The 19,422-nt window shown below is 39.4% G+C and overlaps 1 protein-coding gene across 1 annotated transcript in view; it reads right to left on the minus strand.

Moving 5' to 3' along the window:
* PKP2 (plakophilin 2) overlaps positions 1-19,422 on the minus strand; it is a 31,255-nt gene that overhangs the window by 4,833 nt on the left and 7,000 nt on the right. Inside the window, exons 3-9 of the mRNA XM_009081255.1 lie at positions 17,850-17,988; positions 15,985-16,192; positions 11,351-11,528; positions 3,397-3,514; positions 1,759-1,920; positions 743-916; positions 21-174 (exon numbers count right to left, since the gene is read on the minus strand). Coding sequence (XP_009079503.1) covers positions 21-174; positions 743-916; positions 1,759-1,920; positions 3,397-3,514; positions 11,351-11,528; positions 15,985-16,192; positions 17,850-17,988 — 1,133 coding nt within the window. The remainder of the gene's footprint in view (positions 1-20; positions 175-742; positions 917-1,758; positions 1,921-3,396; positions 3,515-11,350; positions 11,529-15,984; positions 16,193-17,849; positions 17,989-19,422) is intronic.

The following is a 19,422-nucleotide window of genomic DNA, read 5'->3' on the forward strand; positions in this document are numbered from 1 at the left end:
CGATGTCAGTCTTTGCTCACCTATATCATTTTGCAGAGAGGTGTTGCGAGACAAGTTCCTGAGCAGTGAGACTGCTGTTTTCTTCACTGCTGGGTGGCTGACATGCAGCATAGCTCGAATACTTGGAAGGCCATTTGCCTTCTGAACAACAGTCCTGGCCACTGCAAATGGCATCTGTTAAAAGGCATGTGATGATACTGGGTCATTACCAGGAATGTATAGCCTCATAAAAACCCACACACAGCTGGTTCTCTACATCAATTTAAGCACGTTTAAAGTAGTTTAAATCCAGAGCTACATATGAGCTGCAACAGAAAAGGAAGGTGATACAAAAGAAGTTTTGAGCCCTCTTTCTCCCAAGTGCTCTTGGCTAGTTCCTCAGACAGAGGTCATTAGTTTCTTCACTACAAAAATGACCTGCGGTTGTGTCAAAGCTTTCCTCTCCTCACAGGAATATGTTCCACAAAATCACTGGTGCTTTTAACATTTGCTCATCCCTCATTGTGTAATGAATTAGCAAATTCCACATGTACACAGAGTGCGAAGAAGCAGACCCCGTATTTGCCGAGCAAGAAAAAGCTGCACTGCTAGTTATGACTTTCTCTTCAATATTCTTCAATTTCCTTGATCATGTCAGTGGTTATTGGAGCTCAGAGCAGTGGGTGTGTTGCACTGCAGCCCTCAACTCTATGCATTTACAGTAAGAACGAAATGACAAGCCAAAGAAAAATGCTAAACTTACTGGTCCAGTGCCAGCTGTGAGGTTCTGAAGAGCTCCCAGGGATGCTTCCTGGGTATAGTTTCTGGTACTCTTTGCTATTAAGGAGAGATATATCCTAATCAGTGTAGAATGCCAGAGTGATTCAACACCTTTGGGATTGCTCTTTTCCTCAGGTAGTGGAGTGTCCTGCTGCTTCTAAACATGCAAACAGAACAAGCTTTTAGAAACAGTGACCTTACACAACTTAATGCATCACAAGTGAAACCAGCCATTTTGTAACTCTCTATGACCAGATTATTTGCAGATTGTCAAGTAGTGAGCTCAAATAGCAATGCGTAAAAATTCAATATTCAACAATGGTCCTGGCCACTCCATTAAAAAAACAGGAGAGAGATATGGGGGAAACTACTCCTCATCTCTCAGCAACTGATGTTAGGGGCCAAGACCATGGAGAAACAGAAATGGCCAGCTAGCTGTACTGTGGACAGAGCAGGAGAAGGCAGAACACACTCCAGCAAAAGCAGTGGATGAGGAAGGGTTATCAACCTTTTTAGTTTGCTTTTGCCATTTCCTAATACAGTTTTCCCTCCAACAGTTCCTGGTTGTCAGAATATTAGTGACCTGTATCACTTGGCATCGAAAGAAGAGGTCCTGAGATACCAAAAAGCAAGCAAGTCATGGAAGTGGCAAGTCACTTTGTGCTGGTTTCACTGGGGAAAAAACCATCACAACACCACTTGTTGGTAGGGCACTTGCACAATTGCTGCACGTGGTACAGATAATGCTTAGATCCGTCAGGGGGGATGAAACTGAGGGGCAGTATTCCTCAACTAATGAAACAGGGAATGGCTCTGCCACTGTCATCATCATCAGCTGAACAAGTTAATGGGTGTCAGGAAGGAATATCAATTAATTTGCATTCTGGGTGCAAGTGCCACACTACCAGATACATCAATAACAGATTGTTTACAGCCTTGTTCTCCAGAGGCTGCTACAACTGATTAACCAAATGAGATATAACTAAAAATGTACTTCACCTCTTTTACTTTTCTGCTCCGTGTTCCAAAACAGCCTGGTGTCTTATCATGGCTAGAAATATTTCTTCTTTGCATATATATGCTCTGGGTATAGCTCTCGGGGAGTTCTAGCTCTAGCTGGTAGGAAAGATTGTGAAGAATGCACACACAGTTCTCTGTGGCCTAAAATAACAAAAGAATAGAAATCTTGAAAGCTTTGGCATGCATTGAAGGGACATGTATAGACATAGGAAGAGTTTTCATTTTTGGATCTTCAACAACTAACTGCAGAGCTTCTAATGACTTAGGGAAGAGCTAGGCCTTGTGCCAGTGATCCACAAGGCTGCATTTACACTGATAAATTAAACATGCCCTGGGATGTTCCTGAGCACTGAGGCCAGCTGGCACACAGGGCTTGCATTTGGAGTGGGGTACACGCCGGTTGGAAATGGTCCTGGGGCATTATAATTCCTGAATTGTGCCTGGGAATTGTTTGGGCAAGTATTATTTGACAGAGACCAGAAGTGCGCCAAGAAATGTTTAAGAGCTTCAGAGTAAAGGTGATCATGCATACACCTCACTGTAGCATCAGCAAAAGGAAAGTTTTGTATCTTTCCTAATGAGGAAGCATTTTTCTGTGGTAAAATGTTTTTTTGAAAAGGATCTTCCTTTCTAGGCATGGCTAAGGTCAGGTCTACAGTTTCTAAGTGATAAGTTTAGTGGCAAATAACTTTATTACCAGTTCCTCCTTTTTTAAAAGTATAAAAGGAATGAATTGTTTTAAGACAAAATGCAGTAGGGAGCTATTGGCACAAGTGTAATGTTCTGCATTCTCCCTGAAGCTAATGGCACTGAATACAGGGAGAGGGAGAAGCTCAAGGAACTAATCCTGGAATAGAGTTATAAATGTGCAGTAATTACCACTACACAGCACAAGTTATAGCAGGCATGCTAGAAGTGCCTGGCAGGCTGCAGATAACTTTCTCCTAAGTGATGGCTGGTCTGCTCACCCAACTTCACCCAGTTAAAAGACAAGCATCCAGACTAAGCTATGTTCAGGGTTCATTTGCACTCAGTGGTGGGAGGAAGACAACAAGAAGAACTGGCTTCTGGAGGTGTCCATGTTCTTGTAGTTATTGGCTTAGCAAGTAGATATAACTTCTAAAAAAACTTAGGAAAATTAATTCCATTCTAAATGATGCAACCTCCTTAATTACACAGCCACCCAAAGGGATTTAGGTTCTTCATTTCCTGAGGGATATATAGCATTAAATATACAGGAGAGTAACCAGATTATTTTTTTTTAACCTTCTAGCTAGCTAGCTCCCTGAGACAACTAAAAAAGTAATATCTGACTCTTTAAGTAGCTTTGAAAGCTGTGACTTTATCTCACTTTTTAAAAAAGGACAGAAGTTTCTATCTCTCTCTCTGGTGATTCTGAAAATCTTTTCCCAATGCTAAGGTAGTTATTATTATTTTAGATTTCAGGATAAAAATACTTCTTATTGGACTTTCACCTTTGGTGGTAGTTCTAAAAGCCCTGGAAACAAATTTGGCAGTTACATCATAACTGTTTCTGAACATTTGTTTCTAAACAACAAGAAGAAACGTTCACTTAGCAATTTCCCCTAGGAAAATACTTTTCAGCTCAAAGAGTACCTTGTCATTAGGCTCATGGTCTGCAATAGCTCCTTGAATATAATACACAAGAGAATCAATCAAGCCATCACATTCTCTCATCTTTTTCCTTCCTTCTGGACCGGCAGAGCTCATGTTTCTGTGCAGGAAGGAATACGTTGGTGAGAAGAGATTTAGTCAAAGATATTTTTTTATGCTCCTCTGACAAACTTTTCCAACTAAATCAAAAAGATACCGAAGTTAAGGTTGACTGCTTCCTTTTTTTCAGGGCTGTAAGACAATCTGAGCCTCTTCTAAGTAAAACTTTCACTTCAGTGCACTCCCAGACAAAAACAAATACTCCAGGAAAACAAGCCATTGTGTTAGGATGTATAAGGTAAGACCTGACTCAAGGTTTCACCTTAAAGTTGAATTAATCCTTTTTAAACAGTCAAAAAACCCTGGACTTTTTTTTTTCATTTATTTTTCCATTTTTAGTTGTATTTTGAATATTTTGGACAGTACCTATGTCGAAGTATCAGAGGAAAGATACATGTAAACATTTCTATGCACAGAAATGCCCTTCAGCATTTACCTACAGCAAACCAATTTTTGATCCAAAATGACCCATTAAAGGCACATATTCTGAGAGTTTTAGCAACATCTCTACATTAACAGACAGAGATAACTGATGTCAGTTACAGGGCCACATTCACATGGCAATTCAGGTGCTCAGGGGAATGCTCTAAGGGGAGTTAGTGGGCAGGAGGGCATTTGAATGCAGCCAAACTGGTAGGTCAGAACAGCAGCTTGCTGGGCAAGAGGCTGTGGGGATGAACGGTGAGGTGGCTGCTGCTGGCACCACTGCCAGAGCAGCACTGTGAGACAGGGAAAAGGAAACAAACACATTGCTCAGCTGATTCCAAACTTCCCAGAAAACCTACTGGCATCTAAGCAGACAAAAGCTGAAGCTATTAGAAGCTGTTCAATCTGAGAGGGATATGCCAAATGTCTTCTGCTGTTCTACCACAGTGGCCTAGACACAGCTCTACAGGCTTTCTGCTTCCTCCAGACCCAAAGGAAGGCACTCTTTGCCTTGCTCTCAAGTAATATTTTCTGTGCTTTGTAGTAACTCAAGTACAACTTGAAAATGAATTACCGAAGTGATTTAAAACCTCTTGAAAATCCAAACACACACTTGCTGCTTGAAGTTTGATTCTAAGTAAGCTACTGATTTCCAGGGAACTAACAACACTTACAATTTTGGGGTATAATTATTTTTCCAACTCAACAAAGTTTGAATTATGGAATGCTGGAATTATAAACCTAGGCCTCATTATTTTGGACTCCTGCAGCTCTGCTGGCCAAAAGACTGTACATTCCAGCTTCTTTGTTTGAAATAACATTATATATAACCCAGTCTTAGCATCCATCAAAAACAGAGAGGGACAAGTTCCTTTAGATAGTCTCAGGCTGCTTATTTTGCATGCTTACTTTATGCACTAGAAATTACAATGCTTACAATTTTATTAACGACAAAGCCATTAAGACAGAGCTTTAAACTTCCCTGTGGTTTAGGACTGTAAAATGAATGTGGTTTTATACACTGTCATTTCACTTCCACTGTTTTTTTTGCCTCGGGAAGTACATATTCAGACTAAACACCTATGCATTGTAATTGTCATGTTAGCAATGTCTCTAGTCATGAATTCATTTTTTCTCTCATGGAATTGTATCACAGAATCAATATTCCCATTCATCAATATGGTCTACTCTAGATATCACTTTGGAATTTAGTTTTCCCTATACATGTCACACTCAAGGCATGCCACCTTTTCATATGTTTATGGTTATGCTGAGAGAAATGTACATGTTATAGCCCTTCTAGTGCATAGCAAAAATATTTCCTGAGGCACACAGACTAAAAATACTATTAAAAGATAAGTGTGGAATTTCACTTGACAAAGATACTTCAGCTGATGCAGTATTTAATTTTGTCCCAGTACATTGCTCTAAGCCCCCCTGAACTTCTGACAACTGACCATGCTGAATGGCTGTGCAAGGAGAGGCCATCCCCTGGCCTTCCTGTCTGAACACAGCAGGGCAAACAGCTTTTACAGCTCAGGAGGCAGCAAAGGGCCTGATTTAGGGGCATTGTCCTGTTCTGCAAGGGAGAAGAATTACTGCACATTAAGAAGCTGATGTTCAGCTGTTCATCCAGTGTGTGTCTGTGTGCATGTCTGTACACATATGGTCACTCCATTCTCCACCTTTCCCTGTTTCCTTATTAACACAAAGTGGACTTGGAAGGGAAGAGTTCCTGTTCTCCCACTTACTCAAACACAGCTGTAACTACCTTACTCTAAATAGGGTCAGAGAAGAGCATTTCAGGCAAAACCTCAGTTGACAGCTTAAGTTTGTTTGCTAATTGAAGCTTGAGAAATTCCAGGAAATAAAAATATGATTAGATAGGGAAAAGAAAGTAATGTTTCTGACAAGTGTCAGAGAACTGTAAATTTTAAAAAAAATTTTTTTAAAACAATGCTGACATTTTGCTTAGAAAATTTCACAACTGACTTCATCTGGGCTTCTCAAGATCTGAGATTCCTGATAACTGGAACACCTCCCTTTGAGGTCAGGAGCTGGACTTTACTGTAGTGGAGTTCCTGGAGGCTCTGATATAGTCAGTGCTTGTGCAATTGCCATTGTTGGGCTGGCCCAGTGTTGTGACTCATAGCCAACACCATGGTGAGCTTCAGACCTACCTAGAAATCCTCAGGTCTGCTGTGCAAGTTTTGTTTGGCTTTTTATTTAACTTGCATTTCAACAGATCCATGGAAAAAGACATCGGCTGGAGGAAAAATCACAGCATCAACTGGGTTGAAAAAGACCTGAGAGTCTTCTCAGAAAAGCTCTTCTGCTACCCAGTGTCTGGTATTTCAGTGCTGCACCGAATATTTGGGAGAGTGCAGCATGAGGAGAATCCAACTTTAGGGAGATTGCTGCTTTTAGGGATGCTGGCCTTTGTATGAATCAGAACTTGCATTTTGGAATCACCTAACTATTAAAAATCTCTGACTTCTGGAATGCTTAAGTGTGGTAATCCTGGTGACATGTTCAAACTATACTACATGCTCATGTGGATGCATTGTATCTAGCTATGTGCCTCATTTATCTCATCTTGCATTCGCTGCATCTGTTCTCTCTTGCACACAGTGCAACTACATCTGTAATCAAAATAGCTATTTACCCACATTGCTGTTGCATTTGGGGAGAATCAGCTAATTCCCCATTGGGAAATGCTCCTTTGATCCAGAGATGTGAGGTAAATACAAAGAAATGTGGTAAAATAAAGCATGACTTTGAAAGAAACAGAATGATGATAATATTTGTTCAATTAGCTTGCAAATGGCACCAAATGAAAGGGATACTCCCTTTAATCCAACACTGAGTCATACACTGTTGGAAAAGAGTTTAGAACTGCTGTGAATAATCCACATAACTGACAAGAAGAGGGATTTTGCTCCTGGGACTTATTCTGCTAAAACTGGTAATTTGAATTTAACTCAATTACCAGACAACAATTTCCTGAAAGTAGTTTGGGAAATTCTATTCCCTTCATGCCTTACACACTTCAAAATTCATCAAGGAGGGAAAGGTATCTGGGATTGAGTTATTAACCAGAGGCACCAAGCTTCAAGCTGCCTGTTGGAAACAACCAAATTCCTTTCAGGAATGGGGGGAGAAGATAAACTGAAGAGGAGGTAAGAGAAGATAAGAATGGATGGAAATAAACTTCAAGGAATAGCAGTGCTATGTAAGAGGCCTTGGTTCAAAGACTTGTTATCATCAGTCATTTGTTTTACTTCTCTCTTAAAAGTTTCCATTATGAGCTTGAGCTGCCATTATGCTTCTCAAAACACAGTGAGAGCTTGGGCTTCACTTCTCTCTGGTGCAAATGGAAGCAGATACTGATGTAGCCTCTTGGTCTGAAGTACAGTGATACTACTTCCTCCAACTACAGCTTTCCACTGTCCTTGTGGGCCACTGTGTAATTGACAGGGAGCTGGGACAGACAAAGCGTGAAAAATAATAAGCGAAAAGGAAGCATTACTTTTATTTTACTGGATGAGGAACCAGGGACAGAGAGGTTACCTGACTCTTCTGGAATAGTTGTCTAGAAGTTTCTGAAAAACTGGATCACATAGGGACACAGGATGCTTCAGTTACAGAGCAATTAAAAAGTAGGGCTCTTTAGTGAAGTGCAGCAGTTGTGATCCCTAGCTCCAACACTCAAGTGAAAAGTTTTGCAAGAAGAAATGTGATGACTAAACAAATTTGGGGAAGTTCAGCATTGCAGATCTATTTGGAACAGCTACTACAAGATAAAAATGGAACAAGATCATTACCAGCATTCAAGGTGTAATACAAACAGCCTTCTACCAAGCCTTCTTTTTAATCAGAGGAAGAGTCATGCCAGAGATTCACCTATGTATATAAATAATATTCAAAACCATACATTTTGCATGCTGTTGGCATCTTATCCTTTCAGACTCAGACAAGGACTATAGGGAAGTATCCTGAAGATTTTTAACCCATTTGTGCTGGAACTGGAGACAGAACTTTGTGTAGAACTTTCAGGCCAAGAAAGAGTGACTTTACCTTTAAAATCAAACAAAACTTGACTGCAAATGTCTGCAATACTCCTGCAGATAGCTTAATACAATACCAATTTTAATTGTTTAGCTTATTGTCAGGCAACCAGTGAAGTCTGTTGATTTGGCTTACTCTGCCTGTTCAGAACACAGTGTTTTTTTATCATATTTCACAACTGAACAATATTATTACTTATTCTAACTGCTAATGCAGAATTCTGTGGTGTACTCAGCTTCTTTTTATCATGTTAAGCTTTGTGACCTGTAATTACTGTAAAGCTTTGCTTCTGACATGGTTTTAAGACAAAATACAGACCTAGAGAATAGGATTAACAAATCCTTCTGACATCAGATTTCCTTATCAGTCACTGTACACACTGACACAGGCAGGCGAGATTCAGGACTTGACAATGCTTCTGGCAATAACTGGTTAGCAGAATGGGCATTGCTCTGGTCATTCACTCATTCCAGTAAGTATCTGCAATATTATCTGCCAGATGTGGACTCACTTCTCCTCCTGAAATTTTATCAAAGAGCATGAAGAGAGATTTAATTTATGAGTTAGTAACTGTGTGGCACATTGCATATGCCCACAGCAGATGCTACTGTTAATTTGGACTGTGGGTGTCCCTTTCAGCCAATAGGTGTATGCACATTTCTGAAAAGAAGCTCTGGCATTCTCCTATAACTAAGTACTGTACTATGCATAATGTATTGCACTTCAAAGTACTATTTTTACTCTGTAATAGGAGCTGCAGGCTATAGACTTTATCAACATGTACAACAAACATGTTAGTATTACAAAAGGGAAGACTAATTACAGATGTATATTCTGGCAAATAAATATACTCTTTCAACATGTTCATTAGTAACATCATTCAGTCAGTGCACAGTTTTATTACTTTGTTGTATGCTCTTCTTTTGGTTTTCAGCATTTATTTAAGCAGAGGTTTTTTTAATTAATACATAGGAAGGAATACTTCTAGTGACCTAATGTGGGAGGTGCATCAATGAAGAGATGCAAACTGATTAATCTTAAAAGTCTTGTATGTTTGGCCTGTACAAATATGGTAAGCCTCATTAAAAACCATTCTGTGCTAGAAAGAATGTGCAGATCATCTTTACTGGGGAACTTTCAAGCCCTTCTTGTTTTAATTATACTTTGCAGTGTTGAAGCTCTTAAAAATGACTTAGAATATGAACATCATATTTTTGAAATAGGTAATGTATGCTTGAGCACCAGATAAAGGCAGTTTGAGAGGTTTTTCTTTAAGGCTGCAGAGCTAACTGAGGTTTTGGAGCAGCCCCACTCAGCAGCTTTCTGCACAGAGTAAGGTAACTCCAGAATCTACTTGAATTTAAAAGAACTTGGCTACTGTTATGCCTTATTTGTCACATAACAAGTTGTGTTAACAGCTGCTGAAACAAGCTCACAAAGAGGAATACCTTGTTAATCTGAGAATGATTCTATGCTCAGAGTAACTGGTTGACTCCTGGGGAAGAGACAGTTCCAGAGTCCAAACACAAGAGAGGAGCAGCCAGACTGGTTTCTGTACAAATGCAACTTGGGTAATTAATATGAAAAAAGACAACCTGCTTCATTTCCTAGACAAGACCACTAGTGTTAGCTGGAGAGATTTTATTATGGGTAGTTAATGTTTGCATTTGCTTTTGAGGCATCAGAGTAAATAAAAGCTAATTATTACTTAGAGATGAAGTTAATTAGTAGTTAGTAGGCTGCAGAAAAAGGTGCTTTATTGTTGAATATTTTGTATAGCTAACAATTCAGTTGTCTTCTGAAACCACATGAGTCAGATACAGAGCTGTTTACACACTGAAAATTAATCCCATACACATACAACTACTCTGCTATAGGTGTGTGAGGCAAAACTGGGCAGATGCCCAGGCTTTAAATTTCAAACTTAATTCCTTGTACTCTACTCAGAAGAGTTTAAAACTTGGGCCAGGCCTTTGCATTCATACATTATTCCTTCATCAGTTCAAACTATTTCCTTTCATGCATTTTTGAATGTGCAAACAGAACACTGATACTCACATTTGTACTTAAATGCAATGACTTTGAATTCACAAATGCAAAGGGCCACAGCTTTATGGACTGTTATTTTCAAAGGTGTTTTTATTGCAGATGTGATTTTTATACTTCAGCCATTTAGGGTTGTGTTCACTAAGGCCTTTGGTGTTTCTCTGTAGTAACTGTTACTGTGTTCATGAGGTTATTAGCTGATTGCACTAGTAAATACACAACTGTAAATCTATTTTCCACCCCATGGCTGCAGCCTAGCCTTAATTTGCTTGAACTTATGCAAAAGGTTGGATAGAGCTTACCCTGTTTTAAAAAAATGGCTTTTCCTTAATTTAAGTTAAATCACTTTCTAATCAGTTTAGGTATAACTTAGGATACATCAAAGTAAACATCTTTGGCAGCAGCTGAAAACTGAACACTTTTATGTGCATACAGATACCATGTCCCGTTTCCAAGTCAACAGTTTAGACAAGAAGTGATTATGGCCTGAGATTAACTCTACATGTTTATCCAAAGGGTCCTTGGAGATGCTACTGAGTGCAACTATTATTTGTGGTTTATATGCCAGGTAGACAAAAAGGGTGACTTGGCCACTGCTGAGCATGTTCTGCTTCCCAAAAAGATTTCCAAAAGATTGCTCCTGTGCCTGGTAAAGCTGGTAGCACTCAGCAGGCATTCCAGCAGGTGACCAGAACTTACTCAGCACAAATGGCAGAAAACTCTGTGGTCCCATTAACACCTAATACTGCTGCAGATGAAATTCAGTGTCTTGAAAGAAAATTTCAGATACACAGGTACTTCAGCTGTCCCACTGATGGACCTATGACACTAGAACTAATCCACCGGGTCTGTTAGTCTTTTGGTAGCCTGAATGGCATTTACAGAGCTATACAAGAGTAAAATGCAGAAGGAAGAAACTGTGAGAGAAAACTGCCAATTTTGTGGTTCTTACAGGAAATAAGACACTCCTGAGTGTCTAAACCTGAGACTGTTCAAAAGAACTGCCCACAATGAACTATCCAGTGTAAACAGCATTACCACTGCTTGAATAAACACGCACAATACCAAACTTCTGTAGAGGCTACCCTGAAACAGTGACATGTGAATATAGTGAATTTTCTTTATTCTTCACAGAAGACTAGTTTCTTGTTTACATAGAAGCAAATTATCTGAACAGAGAAATGCGATCTGTGTGACAACTATTCCCTTGCAGCCATCGAAATTCAAAAGAAGAGAGAAAATAAGTGTGCAGGCCTGTTTTATCATCACTATTGCTTTGGGTAGGTTGAATGCTCACCTCAAGCATCCTGTGGCATTGTAGAAGATATCAGGGTCAGGTAAGACACTTGACTTTGGGTAATCTCGATCTGGCCAGCCTGAGTAAGGGATGAGAACAGCTTCAGTCAGGGTCTGCAGGGCTTCTCTAATCAACAGGTGCTTCAGCTGATCGTTGGAGGACAAATTCCACAACAAGCCTGTAATATCCAAAATAAAATCAGTGGCAAAAAGACTCCCCCACAGTTTGAAAGACTTAATCTCAAACTCCTTGAAGTTAATGAGTGAAGAAGCCTGCCTGGCCCTTGATATCCTGAAAAGGAGCAGAAGGAGTTGAGAAGTGTTCACAAGCCCTGACCTGAGAACATGGAAATGGGATAAAAAAAGGGAGCACAGTTATCCATGTGATTAAAGTAAAATCTCTACATAGTCAGTGTAATGCCCAAGCATAAAGCAGTTTTCCATGGCTCTGCATGTGTATTGCCCATTTGCAGCAATCATCTTCTCTGTTACCAAAGCAGCACAAGCTAAACAGAGTCAACAGCAGTGAAATCAGTGATCATGTCCCACACTTCCAGGGAGGAATTGGTCCGGTCTGGATGCCTGGCAGGACTAGTTGCACTTCCAAGTACCAAATAAAGACCAATGAGCAGGAGAATAAACTCACATGCAAAAAAGGGTAGATGGGAGGGATACAGGTGACAGGGTTTACAGGTGACTGGAAATCTGCTGAAAGACAGGAGATGCCCAGTACCAAGTTTCTCAAACACTTGATAGCAAAATTTCTCATAGGAGGGAAAGCTGTTAAACACTGATTGGCTGTTACTCTCCAGACATTAGTCACTAAACAAATTATCAAGTAATGCTACAAACCTTGTCTATTCACAATCTCCGAAACAAATCTCAAATATAATCTTGCATAACTTACTAGCTTTGCTTATGTTCTATTCCAACAGATGACAATTCTTTTTGAAGTACTCTTCCCCCAGTAAACAATACATATTTCTGCTTTTCACTACAAAGACACTCATTGTTTCCCCAGCTTGCTGCTCTAAGTTTCACAGACCTCCTCCTCCACACACTGGCAGAGTATTAGTGAATGTTCCTTTCATCAGTTCACAACAGAAAAAACAAGGGTTTCTTTTGTATCTCCTTACACTTTGAAAAAAAAAAGGTTTCTTTTGTATCTCCTTACACTTTGAATTTAATTTCAGGTATTGTAAGCAATAGTAAAATCAAAACAAAAGCCAGTCAGAAGCAGCCCATTCCTTTTTCTGGAACCTCCTCTTCAAGCACTGAATTAGGGGAGAAAAGGCAGAATGTACTTTCTCGAAATCAGACAAGCAGTTTAAAGGGCATTGGTAAGGGAAGCAGGTTAAGACAGAATGGCACAAATTGCAAGGAAGGGCACTAGGACAGAATATCATTTTGAAAAGAACAAAAGCATTTTGAATTAGACAGGTATCTAGAATAGAATTGTCTGAATTTGGGATGTTGCTCACACTGTAAATTTTCCAACAAAAATCCTACCTTTACTCACAGCCCCACTGAGCTCTGAAGGATTCGCTCAGTGATATTCTGGGTATGAATGAATTCATTCACATTAGAAAATGTCTTTAGGAGTGGACTCTTTCCTTGCACCTATGCTATAATGTATTCACAGGAGGATAGTTTTCCCTTAGATAGTTATTTGAAAAATGGGTGGGGTTTGCTTTTAAATTAGTATTTCTTTTAGTGACAGTTCTGCTTGTGCTGTAATCTTCCCCACAGTAAAAATCTTCTTTCATTTCTTATATTTATGCTGCACAATAACAAGATCACGAGGTTAGAAACTCCCTGGAGGCTCATCTGGCTTACCTTCAAAAGTTTATATTTTTTGGTTTTTTAATTCCATAGCCATTTTACTTTCTGTTCCTCACTATGCTCTCCAAAGACTATAAAATACCATTCTTGTCTTGTCCTGTGTTCTCTCCAAGTGACATCCTCTTCTACTACTTAGGAGTAACTTAATTCCTTTCCTAAGAAATTTCTAAGTAGTTTGTTTCTATGTCAAAGAAAGGACAGAGCCTATGGTTCCTTTACTATACTTGTATTGCTAATTTTGTGGAGCTAGCAAATTCAGACAGTGTGATCTTAAGGAGATCTCATTCCTCATATAAGCACAGAAATTGTAGAGAAACTGGGCAGCTATTTTCTGCACAGGGGCATTAGGTACACTGGTCCACAGCAGCTTTCAAACTGCTGTCATAAGCACAAAGCCACTTTGGTGCTTTTATGTGCTCTCCTGGGATGCACAGACTGGGGGGCTGTACACAGCACTTGCTGTAATCAGCATTTATCTTCATCACTTTGATTGCTTTCAGGCTTTTCATACAATACCAGGACAGTACAAGGGACACTGCATGACTATGCTCAGTCTGTATTCCTCAGCCTAGGCCTTGAAGTAAATACAGAACATCAAAGTATTCTTTGAGAACATGTTATATAATATGACAATATTAGGCAAGTGCTTGTCTCTATTAACGCTGCTGGTACTAATAAACCAGTGACCTTAAAGATAATCTTCTAAGGCTGAGATTTACTTATCTCATGTGCACAGGTATTATATCATATTTCTGACAGGTAATGAAGTATGATATGAGAAAACTCCTGTGCCTCAGAGTTTTAACTTCCTTCTCTCCAAAAACTTCCTTATCTTTGCATACTTTTATCAGGTGGAGTGTTTTGCTACCATGCTTCCTACACAGCAGTAGAAAGCTCATAGAAATTCATTCATCCAGGCTGCCCTTTGCTCTGTAGGCTCCTTGCAGCTTGCTAGGGAGCTGGAAGAATTGTTCAAGTGATGGCAAAAAAGTATGTCCTAGTGTCATTTTCATTAAGGGACTCAGTGAACTTCCTTCTGACTACACATTTGGTCTTGAACAAAGCAAGAAATACGTCTCTCTTGCTGTATTTTTAAAACCATCTTTTGCAACTGATAGGCATAAAAATATGCCACAATATTTTTTTTACACAAGCTACATCATTCTGCTTGATATTGCTTAAATATTTTGTTGGTGTCTTCTTTGTTTTGTAAGTAAACATTCATGTTCAGTGACGGCAGTAATTGCAGAAAGAAGATGCCCCTTTGTCCATTTCCACACTGGTGAAGGGGAAGACAGTAATAGTCACAATATCCATATGAGTTATACTGCACAAACAGTCAACACTTTTGTTGGAAATGATGAAATTGCTAGCAAGGAAAGAGCATTGCCTTTCTGGCCACTGTACCACCATTTTCACTGCTTCCATCACTGTTCTGTAATAGCAGTGAGAGACAACATGCTACACAATCAGTTACTAAGTGACCCAATTCTGCAACTGATGAATGTGAAAAACTTTAAAACATTTTAATGTTGCAGAGCTGTAGAACTGAGCCAAAAGAGCCAACAATACAAAGCTTTGTTCTCCAGCTTTGGAAGCAGAGTATTTCAAATACTTACAAGAACGCAGAATTACAGAAGGTCTCAACATGCCTTTGCTTCAAGGCAGGGCTGCTTGACACCTTCTGTATCTTTTCAAGCACTGTTATCTTAATAGCTTGTGTTCTGGTATCTTTTAAAGATCACTTGAAATAAATCCCCATTCCTTAATTCCTAGTGTTTTCTTCCATTTATAAAATATAAGCCTGCACTTCCTTTGCATGTTAACTCGAATGAATGTGGGTGACACAGCAGTTGACTTGCAAGAGACACTCTATGGTCAGCAGGAGTGCAGGGACAAAGTAGTGGGCACTTAACTAAAGCCAACACGGCAGAAACCACATGTTTCTTTGTGAGTAACAGTGGACTTTTCCTTCCACCATCCCTTCTGCGACACTGAAGTACAAGAGGGTACTGGTAATACAGGGTTTCTGATCAAAGGGCTCTTTCTTCAGATTTGCAAGGGGCCCTATTAATTTTTAATAGCTGTTCCTCAAGGACATTGGAAATAAAAGGATGAGAACATCAGCCCTGCAAAGACTGAATCCGTAATTCCAGTCACTCCACTGGTGGTTGCTGTATGATCTTTACAGTGAAATGGAGGAATTCTCTGCCCTGCACACCGAGTGTGCAGCTAGGAGTGAGAGAGCTCAGAGTAGAAACTTGGGGCAGTAGGGTTTGTGGGGAATAGAGCAACCACTTTCTATCCACAGCACCTGAGAGTTCTGGGTGACCATCTTCAACAAGGAACTCCCAGTAGGCACCATCAGCAGAGTCAAATAATGAAGGTTGAGCTGCTGCCTATGCAGCAGGCACAAATTCTGGTCCAGGCACCTCTGGGAGTGCTCCAATCACCACTTTTAGGATCAAAATGATCCTAAAGTATTTGGTATTTGAAGCTTCAGTTTCTTTTCTGGAATTTCTAGGACTTTAAGCTTCCTGCAAAACAAGTCATGTAATTTCTAAAGAACCTTTAAAAGAGGAAGTTGCAGTTCCTAATCTCTTTTTAGTGTCTTAAAGATTGGTCTTGAGTAAGGACCTTGGAATTTTAGCCGAAGGGAAGAGCTTAGAATAGGTGACAATATTGTTGTATTTAGTCACTAAACACTGGCCTAATAAAACAATTGTGTACCTCTCCCCGAAAGTTTGTGCATTACTTAACACACTTCATGCTTAACTGCACAGAAAACACTACCTGTGATTTGCTTCTTCGTCTCTACATCCCTGGTGTGTCGGAGCAGGCGGAGCAGAAGTGGGATCCCTTTCTGCTCTGACACTTCCAGTTTGTTGTCATTGTCCTCAAACACCAAGTTTCTCAGAGCACCACACGCTGCTCTCTGAACATCCTCATTCTGGACCTCAAGAAGCTGTAAAAGTTTGGGGATACCACCAAGTGAGAAAACCTGTGAGGAAAACAAGATATAGCAGAACATAGTTAGATATAGTAAATTACAAACTCCATTCTCCCCCTGTTCCCCACCCCAGCAAACATTTAAATAGCCATAGGGACTTGTTTTCCTTTGTTTCTATTTGAAAGACTTGAAGCAGAGATCATTAATCATTTAGACATGACTGTTAAATTCTGGGCTTTCATATATCTAATAGTTAAAATCCACAACTAAGGACAGGATCATATTTTAATAATTAATGTAAGAGAATGAAACTAAATATCTTCCAGCTTTGCTGCTGATTTGTACTCTCTGACAAGACACTTAATCACTCTGTGTTTTAGCTTCTGTGTTGGTGAAACGGATGTTTGAGATTTAACTCCCAACATTTATAAACTGAGGTGCTAAATTTGTTTGGATTTTTTTCTCTCAGCAGCCAGCCTGATGGAAAGAGTATTTTTCACTCTTAACCTCTGTGTGTGTATTGACAGTGTATTAAATAAGAATACATTGCACTTATCTGTGGCATACTGAGAAAAAATAGTAAACTAGTAAACTTTAAAATGCAGACCATTAAACATTGCAAGCTAGCCATCTACTGAACAACCCACATTTAACAAAGACTGTTTTTCATTGTCTAATTCTTTAGAAAATGAGGCTTTGATCCCAAATGAATGAAGAATTTACAAGATATTACTTTGCAGCAACTGTATGGAAACAAACAGTTTCCAAGTTCTACATGTTGTGGCAACTGAGGAATCCCATGTGAGCTGTGATGTGATATAAGGAAGCCTTAGCACATTTAAGAATGAGTTTACTATGGAAAGTACCTCACATTCATGTACAACTAAAAATAGTTTCCTACAGCATCTCAAAATGCCATATGGTTTTGTGGACAAACTCATCCTTGTGTAGAACCAATGGCATGTGAAAGACTTGGAAATCTGATATGACTGTTTTGAGCAGTGCAGAGTTTAATGATAAAAAGAACTCGATACGACTGGCAGGTGCTGGCAACAAGAAGAAATGGAATGTAACAAAGCCTTTTGCCCTTCACGTAGCAAACTACACATCCTGCCAGCCTTTCCTGTACTCCAGCTGTACAAAAGGACACAGTTTCTTGCCACTGCACTGCTGACCTGATTCCCCCTGCAACCATTCACCTAAATACTAGCAGAGAGAAATAGAGACATACAGATCTTGATGGAAGTGGAGCACAGAGCATGCTGAAGGCATATCAACCTGTTGGTAATTTAAAGGCATTTATAGCTCTCATAAAAGAATTGGTGCTATTTTGACCTAATTTGCAGTGGAGGATTTACAAAATTTATTGATTGGTCCTTCTATATTTTGCCAAAGCCTAAATTTTTGCTAGCATAGGTCAGTCCCAAGTCCTTCTGTATTTTGCCAAAGCCCAAATTTTTGCTAGCATAGGTCAGTCCCATTCCATGGATTTAAAATAATCTGCAGTAAAAAGCAACAGTGTATCTCAGGGAAAATATCTAACATCAGTATTCTATAAGGTTTCTTGGAGTGCCTTTTATTTCATGTGGACACACAGTGCTACACTCTATATAAAGTTATTTTCTCTACCTGATTGTAACTGGCATTGTGCTACACTCTATATATTTTTCTCTACCTGATTGTAACTGGCATTAAAATAATTACTTACTTTTCTTCTGGCATCTGCTTTCTGGAAGCACTCATGCTGTATGAAAGTAACTGCAGCAAGAATTCTAGGTGTGGACTGTGTATTTTCACTCTTCAGTATGTTCACTGCACGCTCCAATGTCATCTCCACTTCTGGGCTCCTTAAAAGTACAGACATAGGAAATCAAGTGAAGCAAGACTGCAGAAAAAATATCATTCTTGTAAAACCAGGATTTTTGTATTTTCAAGCAGCTTTAGCTTTTCTTAGCTTTTCTTTTTTTTTTTTTTTTTTCCCCTTTCCAGTAGCAGAAAATATAAAAGCTTTAAGAGATGCTGATACTCTGGGGGAAGAGAAAATCATAAATGCAAGTGTGACAACAATGAAAGGCTCTAGAGAAAGCAAGTCATGCATTAAATTACAGAAACAAAATGGAAACATCAGTGGATGTTTCTATCAGTGTTTCCATCCTTTCAGCAGTGAATGAAGAACTGGATGTGAAAGGAAGAATGAAGGAAGTGGATGAAGATCTAAAGAAGGCTATAACTAAAATAGAGTGACTACTAATGATCACGAAGATACCTTGATGTTTTCCTCAGTAATGTGATGATTGTGTTTTTATATTTGTCTTCATGCCTTTCATCAGTTTCTTAGTCCCCAGATTACATACATGCAGGACTCAGTACCTGCTTTTTTCAAATGATAGAAGTTGTTCTAGTTTGAAATAGATGGGCAAAGCCCCTTTTTTTCAGGTAGGACAAAATAAAAATACTGCCTATTACACTGCACATTGCCTGTGGAAGGATCAAAACTATGTGTGGCTATTTTCCTCCTGGCTTCCAGCATGTTTGCTTAAATGATGATTGTGTTAGGCAACCATACAAAAAAATGGAAAGAGAGGTCAGCAGACACGTTTTTTCCCTAGTAAATGGAACATAAAACAATTCACGGCACAATCAGGTGTATTAGCTCTGGGACAGGTGGTTATGCTCCCCAGACTTTTTATTTACATTTTGATTCAAATGTGCTCCACCTAGAGAAAAAACGAGGGCAGGGGGGAAGTGGACAGAGAGTTCTGCAGTACCAGATCCCCTGTTGGCCAGACAGGGATGAGAAGGCAGTCTGTGAATCACAGTGAAACATGTAGTCATTGGCAATAACTCTCTGCTTCAGAGCTACCAGAATCAGAATGATTTACTTGATAATCATCTCAGTAAATTAATCTAAAGTTAGAAATTTTGACACAATTACCTTTTATGTTAAAATATGTACCTGAGAAATAAATTAGTTTACATTCACTTGTTTTCAACTAAGTAGAAATATTAAACAATAAACAATGTTCAGAGAAGTGAAATGTGAAATGTTTTGATACTGAGAAAACAAACATTTCCAAAATGTGTTTGTGGACTACAGCAGCTGTCACTCAGTTCTTCAGCTCTGACATTGGCTCCATTGATGGACCTACAGGTGTGAAAGAGCCTGGAAGTCCAGGCTTGCCCAGAATGGACTGCAGAGGAGCAATTTAGACAAACCAGGCAGAAATCAGGAAGATTTCTCACAGGAAAACTTGCTATAAATGCACTGAAATCCAACTCTT

This window comes from Acanthisitta chloris, unplaced genomic scaffold (assembly GCF_000695815.1).
Source record: "Acanthisitta chloris isolate BGI_N310 unplaced genomic scaffold, ASM69581v1 scaffold22828, whole genome shotgun sequence".
Lineage (NCBI taxonomy): Eukaryota > Metazoa > Chordata > Aves > Passeriformes > Acanthisittidae > Acanthisitta > Acanthisitta chloris.